A 6,952-nucleotide genomic window follows, 5' to 3' on the forward strand; every position below is an offset into this window, starting at 1 on the left:
ATTTTAAACTAATCAACATTATGATTGAAGTCAGGCATGGCGAAAAAAACTAGTTAGATAATGAGAGTCAGTCACTCAGGATCCACTAAACTAAACGGACATTTTTTTTTTTTTTTAAATCCCAACTAAACCACTAACAATTATATAATATAAATTAGTCTTGGAAACTTTTCTTCGTCCAAAAGACATAAACGAATCTTTATTTACAACATATGTAATTAACATGTGGGTTTAGAATAAATCAAACCCTTAAACATGATTTTCTCACTCTATAAATTTGGGTTATAACACAAGTTCACAAGTACAATACAGCTTTAGTGCAGGTCTCAACAAAACTATGGATCTAAAGGCAATAGTGAGCAACACTGACCTGATCTTCTTCAGTCTCCTCCTCCTAATACCACTCTTCTATCTTTACTTCAAGTGCATATTATCTGAAAACCCACCACTCCCACCAGGTCCATTTGCATGGCCTATTGTAGGGAACTTTTTCCAAATGGGAAGGCAGCTCCATTCCATACTAGCCAACTTAGCTAAAGTCCATGGTCCTCTCATGTCTCTAAGGCTTGGTACCCAAATTAGCATCATTGCATCATCGCCAGAAGCAGCAAGAGAAGTTCTTAAGACCCATGACAGAGAATTGTCAGGCAGGTTCATAGCAAACGCTATTCCACTCATAAACCCAAAACTCAACAACTTCTCACTTGCAGCCGCCCCTGAGTGCAACGATTATTGGAGGTCCCTAAGGGCTATTTGTAAAGCTGACCTTTTTTCAGCCAAAGTATTGGAATCACAAAATCATATAAGAGAGAAGAAGGTAAGGGAGTTGGTAGATTTCTTGGGTTCTAAGGAAGGCGAGTTAGTGAATCTTGGAGAGGCGATCTATGTTACTTATACTAATATCTTGACTAATGCAATATTTTCAGTGGACTTCATGGACTTTGAGGGTAAAGGTATTAGTCAACAGCTAAGGGAACTTATAGTTGAGGTAGTAGAGTTGGGAATGATCCCAAATTTATCATCTTTCTATCCTATAATAAAAGCATTAGATATTCAAGGTATACAAAAGAAATGTGGTAAAATAGTTCAAAATTTTATTTCTATTTGGGAGAATATTATCAAAAAAAGACGAAACAAGATAGTACTATTTTAGGTCAAAGGGATTTCTTAGATGCCATGATTAAAGACGGCTTTACAAATGATCAAATCAATCAACTAATTTTGATACTCTCTCTCTCTCTCTTTTCTACACACACATGCAAAGAATACCAAGTTTGCTTTTTACATGATTTAGAAAGTACCACATATATATTTCCATAGCTTTTATGTGATAAAAATTATTGTTTCTCTCCATGTATAGGACTTACTTATTGCTGGCACTAATTCTAGTAGCATGGTAACTGAATGGGCAATGGCAGAATTGATGAGAAACTAAGATGTCATGCATAAACTTCGTGAAGAAATTGAAAGTGAAATTGGCACAAATATTGTGAAAGAATCCCATTTAAGTTACCTTCCTTACCTAGAAGCTTGTGTCAAAGAGACATTGAGATTATACCCTCCAGGACCACTACTCATTCTTCATCGTGCCTTATAAACATGCCAAGTAATGGACTATACAATTCCTAAAGACTCCTTTATTTCGGTTAACATTTGGGCAATAGGTCGAGATCCTATGGTTTTCAATGATCCATTGAGCTTCAAACCCGAGCGGTTTCTTGATACATTTTTGGATTTTAAGGGAACTAATTTTGACTATACACCTTTTGGAGCAGGAAGGAGAGGTTGCCCTGGACAACCCTTGGCTACTAGGCAAGTCCCACTTATTTTGGCATCATTGGTCCACTCATTTGACTGGTCTCTTTTTTTTTTTTTTTTTTTTTGAGAAATAGACTGGTCTCTTTCAGACAGTATGAAATCAACTGAGCTAGACATGAATGCTCATTTTGCCATAACATTGAAGAAGAAGCAACCTCTGTAGCTTATTCCTAAAAGAAGAAAATAGTTGTGTACCATTTCTTGTGTAATATTAGTTATTAAGATGGTTTTTGTGTACCATTTCTTGTGTGCTATTGTATTTTCGCTTGGAGTGTGGCAGCACCAGACCAACCATTACTTTTTCTTACAATGGGATAGTCAATTATTGTTACGAGGCTAGCTAAGGGTTTGTTTGGTAGAGATGATGGAAATAGTTAGGAATTACAGAAAAATGAGAGAACAAAGAAGATATTAATTTTCTATCCTACGTTTGTTAGGATTAATAACAAAGTCAAAAGTGAGATAATGAAAAGTTACAGTATCTTTCTGTTATTCAAGAAGGAAAATAGGTGAAATTAAATGGTGATTTGTAGAAATTTACATTAATCATTTTGGATTACTGAATTGTTGAATAATTTATTTGGATTGTGAATGCTTTGATACATCTCTTTTTAATTACTCTATTTTGGAAACTATCTTTTAATTAAATCAAGTATTACATGATTTCTTCCATTTCATTTCACTAAGTTTCAATTTCCAATATGTAGACATACATATGCCTCCTATACGAAAGGGAACTTGTTTGAACAAGTTCAGAACTGGGACACAACACAGCATTAATGAATTCTCAAACAAGCTCCCTTCTTATTAAAGCCTTTCCCATTTTCAAACACTGGGTTTCTAATTGGCTCCATTTTCAAACACTGGGTTTCTAATGGGCTATGTTAATGACTCAGCCATGACAATTTGTCAGGCCACAACACGGTTGGGCTGGGTTTGTAATTAGCTACCAAATCATTACATTGGGCCGGGATATGTGTGTTAATTAATAACCTGGTGGAAAACCCATAAAAAAAAACCCATCAAATGCAGACCCGTTTTCTTTCAAGTCAGCCCACATTTCGAGTTAATAAGATCCACTTGGTTACTCTTTAAAAATAAAATAACTATTGATCTAATACTAACTCAAGACCGCAATTATCCAAAAGGAAAACACAAGACTCTAACCAGAATGGTCACCATCAACGAAAGGAGTTCTTTTCTATTTAAATTAATAATATATCTGTCCGATGCTTTCAAAATCACGATGTAACCCCAAAAAAAAAGATATTTTATATAATATAATTGAAATTTAAAAAAAAAAAATTGTTAACAAATTGTTTCATGTATCAAAAGTTTAGTAACTCAATTGATTGACATTTTTAAATATTTTTATAGAAGACATTCAAAATTTAAATTCTCAATCTTATGTTGTAATTTAAAAAAAAAAAAAAAAAAGTTTCACGCAATCATATTCAGGTATTATTATAAATTCTTTGAGTTTATCTCACTGACAAAACAACAAAAAACTTACATATTAACTTAAAAAGTCAAGGTATTAATATAGACTTTTTTTTTTTTTTTTTCCATTTGAAATTATGTATTGACATATGATTTCTTTAAAAAGTAATATTTCCTAGCAATATCTCTCAATCTGATTCTGATGTCTGTTCATTTGAAAATTGTGTCTGCTAAATCTTTAAAAAAAAAAAAAAAAACAATAATCTCTTATACAAAAAGCCACTTTAGCATGTTTTAGATGTAAAATGACCTAAACCTAGTCTAATGACTAACATGATCCATAGGCGTATGATACTGTCCTTTTTGTATTAACTCATTCTCATGGTAAAGCAATCGTTATAGAGCGGATACTATATAACTCAAATCTTCTCTATTAAAAAAAATCCCTAAATCTCTAGTGTTTACAAACTATCTAGTCCATGGTGTTTGTACAAACAAACCAAATAATAATAAAGACAAATTAAAAGAAAGTGAGGAAGATAAAGACAAATTAAAGGGTCAAGTTGGTATTTCCATCTCTCTCTCTCTCTCTCTCTCTAAGTGAATGAAGGAACATGCATAATAGACATCTTCTCCTTATTCATTTCTTCTTATTTTGCTTGAAGACATGGCGAAAATTGGGGAAAAATTATGCTAAGTATATTGAATACTTAATTAGTTGGTTTTTATGATATCTTTGAAATTATTCAAAAATAATATAAGCTAGGCTACTAAAAATAGAAATATAATAAAAGAAATAACATATTTTATAGAATATTTTTTTTAGTTTCCGAAATGTTCACTTGAATAGAATATATCTGTACCTAAATCATATTTATCCTATCTTGCATATTACTAACTATGTTCTAAATCTACTTTTTTGCTTATAACAATTAGTATCCACATATTATATATTTTTTTACAATTTCATCAGCATCTATCCTGGGTGAAAGATACTTTGCAAACTATATCATTTCAAAAAGTTTCTGCAAATAAATTAATATTTGTCCTCAAGTATTTTGATATGGTTTTAGAACTACAGACTTAATCTTACTCGTACATCACTGTTTCATCTTGTAACTTTGCTATTCATCTTGTAACAATAGACTTAATCATACTCGTATATCACTGTTTCAATGCTTTGTCCTTTTTTTAATTTTTTTAATGACAGAGCTTGTGTCCTAGTTGGATGCAGGGATGAGAGCCAAAAGCTGAGGCAGTAAGTTCGCCACATAACAGAGAGATTCTCCTTTAGTGTCGGCGGCAGCGGCAGAGTGGCAGAGAGAGGCAGCACTTCTTTTAAATTTATTTCCAGCCTATCTCTACCATAAAGCCCACTTTTTTAAAATTTAATTTCACCAACTCACTTCTTCTAAATTTAATTCTAACGTAAAGCATAAACCCAAGCCATCTCAACTTAAAACCCTTTGAAAGTCACGGTTACAACTTCTAGGATTATCTTCCCTTTTGTTTCCCATGCAAAACATGTTCCTACCCCATCCTCGCCTTCTAACAACAGATTTCTCACGCAAACTGTGTTACTTCCCCTTCCCCACATTCTAACGGCGGACTTCTTACGCAAAACGTGTTCCTTCCCCTTCCCCACCTTCGAACGGCAAACTTTCTGTCTTCCTTACTCCTCTCCTCACGTCAACAGCCACGTTATTCTCATCATCTTTCCTAAATTTATCCTACAATTTTAAAATAGTTTTTATCAATTTTAAAATACTAATAAAACTAAAAATTTTCAGCCTATAAAACTAAAATTATTTCCTGTCTATCTTCACCACAAATCCCAATTCTTTTAAATTTAATTCCACCAACCCGCTTCTTCAAAATTTAATTCTAACATAAAGCCTAAACCCAAGCCCTCTCAAACGAAAACCCTTTGAAAGTCACAATTACAACTTCCTGGACTTCCTTCCCTTTTGTTTCTCATGCAAACCGTGTTCCTTCTCCTTCCCCACCTTCTAACAGCAAATTTCTCACACAAACCGTGTTACTTCCCCTTCCCCACATTCTAACGACGAACTTCTTACGCAAAACATGTTCCTTTTCCTTCCCTACCGTAAAACGGTAGCCTCTCTATCTTCCTTACTCCTCTCCTCATGTCACCAGTAATATCATTCTCAACCTCTTTCCTAAATTTATCTTACAATTTTAAAATAGTTATTATCAATTTTAAAATACTAATAAAGCTAAAATTATTTCCAGCCTATCTCCACCATTAAGCCCACTTCTTTTAAATTTGATTCCACCGGACCGCTTCTTCTAAATTTAATTCTAACGTCAAGCCCAAAGCCAAGCCTTCTCAATCGAAAACCCTTTGAAAGTCACAGTTACTACTTCCTGGATTTCCTTCCCTTTTGTTTCTTATGCAAAACGTGTTCCTTCCCCTTCTCCACCTTCTAACAGCAAATTTCTCACACAAACCGTGTTACTTCCCCTTCCCCACATTATAACGGTGGACTTCTTACACAAAACGTGTTCCTTTTCTTTCCCCACCTTCAAACGGTAGCCTCTCTATCTTCCTGACTCCTCTCCTCACGTCAGCAATCATATCATTCTTAACCTTTTTCCTAAATTTATACTACAATTTTAAAATAGTTTTTATCAATTTTGAAATACTAATAAAGCTAAAATTATTTCCAGCCTATAAAACTAAAATTATTTCCAGCCTATCTACACCATAAAGCCCACTTCTTTTAAATTTCATTCCACCAAACTGCTTCTTCAAAATTTAATTCTAAACCCAAGCCTTCTCAACTAAAAACCCTTTGAAAGTCATGGTTACAACTTCTTGGATTATCTTCCCTTTTGTTTCTCATGCCAAACGTGTTCCTTCCCCATCCTCGCCTTCTAACAACAGATTTCTCACGCAAACCGTGTTACCTCCCCTTCCCCACATTCTAATGGCGGACTTCTTATGCAAAACGTGTTCCTTCCCTTTCCCAACCTTCTAACGGCAAACTGTTTGTCTTCCTTACTCCTCTCCTCACGTCAGTAGCCATGTTATTCTCATCCTCTTTCCTAAATTTATTCTACAATTTTAAAACAGTTTTTATCAATTTTAAAACACTAATAAAACTAAAAATTTTCAGCCCATAAAACTAAAATTATTTCCTGCCTATCTTCACCATAAATCCCACTTCTTTTAAATTTAATTCCACCAGCCCGCTTCTTCTAAATTTAATTCTAACGTAAAGCCTAACCCAAGCCTTCTCAAATGAAAACCCTTTGAAAGTCACAGTTACAACTTCTTGGACTTCCTTCCCTTTTGTTTCTCATGCAAAACATGCTCCTTCCCATTCCCCACCTTCTAACAGCAAATTTCTCACACAAACCGTGTTACTTCCCCTTCCCCGCATTCTAACGACGGACTTCTTACGTAAAACGTGTTCTTTTTCCTTCCCCACCGTAAAACGGTAGCCTCTCTATCTTCCCTACTCCTCTCCTCACGTCAGCAGTCATATCATTCTCAACCACTTTCTTAAATTTATCTTACAATTTTAAAATAGTTTTTATCAATTTTAAAATACTAACAAAGCTAAAATTCTTTCTAGCCTATAAAACTAAAATTATTTCTAGCCTATCTCCACCATAAAGCCCACTACTTTTAAATTTAATTCCACCGGCCCGCTTCTTCTAAATTTAA

At 34.0% G+C, this 6,952-nt stretch overlaps 1 protein-coding gene across 1 annotated transcript; it reads left to right on the top strand.

Annotated features, from left to right (window-relative positions):
* The first annotated feature begins 337 nt into the window (after positions 1 to 337).
* On the top strand, positions 338 to 1,435 carry LOC112025461 (probable (S)-N-methylcoclaurine 3'-hydroxylase isozyme 2). The gene is made up of 2 exons (XM_024058132.2): positions 338 to 988; positions 1,361 to 1,435. The coding sequence occupies exons 1-2, from the start codon at positions 338 to 340 to the stop codon at positions 1,433 to 1,435; spliced, it is 726 nt and encodes a 241-aa protein (XP_023913900.2).
* Positions 1,436 to 6,952: the final 5,517 nt, after the last annotated feature.

Source organism: Quercus suber, unplaced genomic scaffold (assembly GCF_002906115.3).
Source record: "Quercus suber isolate HL8 unplaced genomic scaffold, Cork oak 2.0 scaffold_202, whole genome shotgun sequence".
Taxonomy (NCBI): Eukaryota; Viridiplantae; Streptophyta; class Magnoliopsida; order Fagales; family Fagaceae; genus Quercus; species Quercus suber.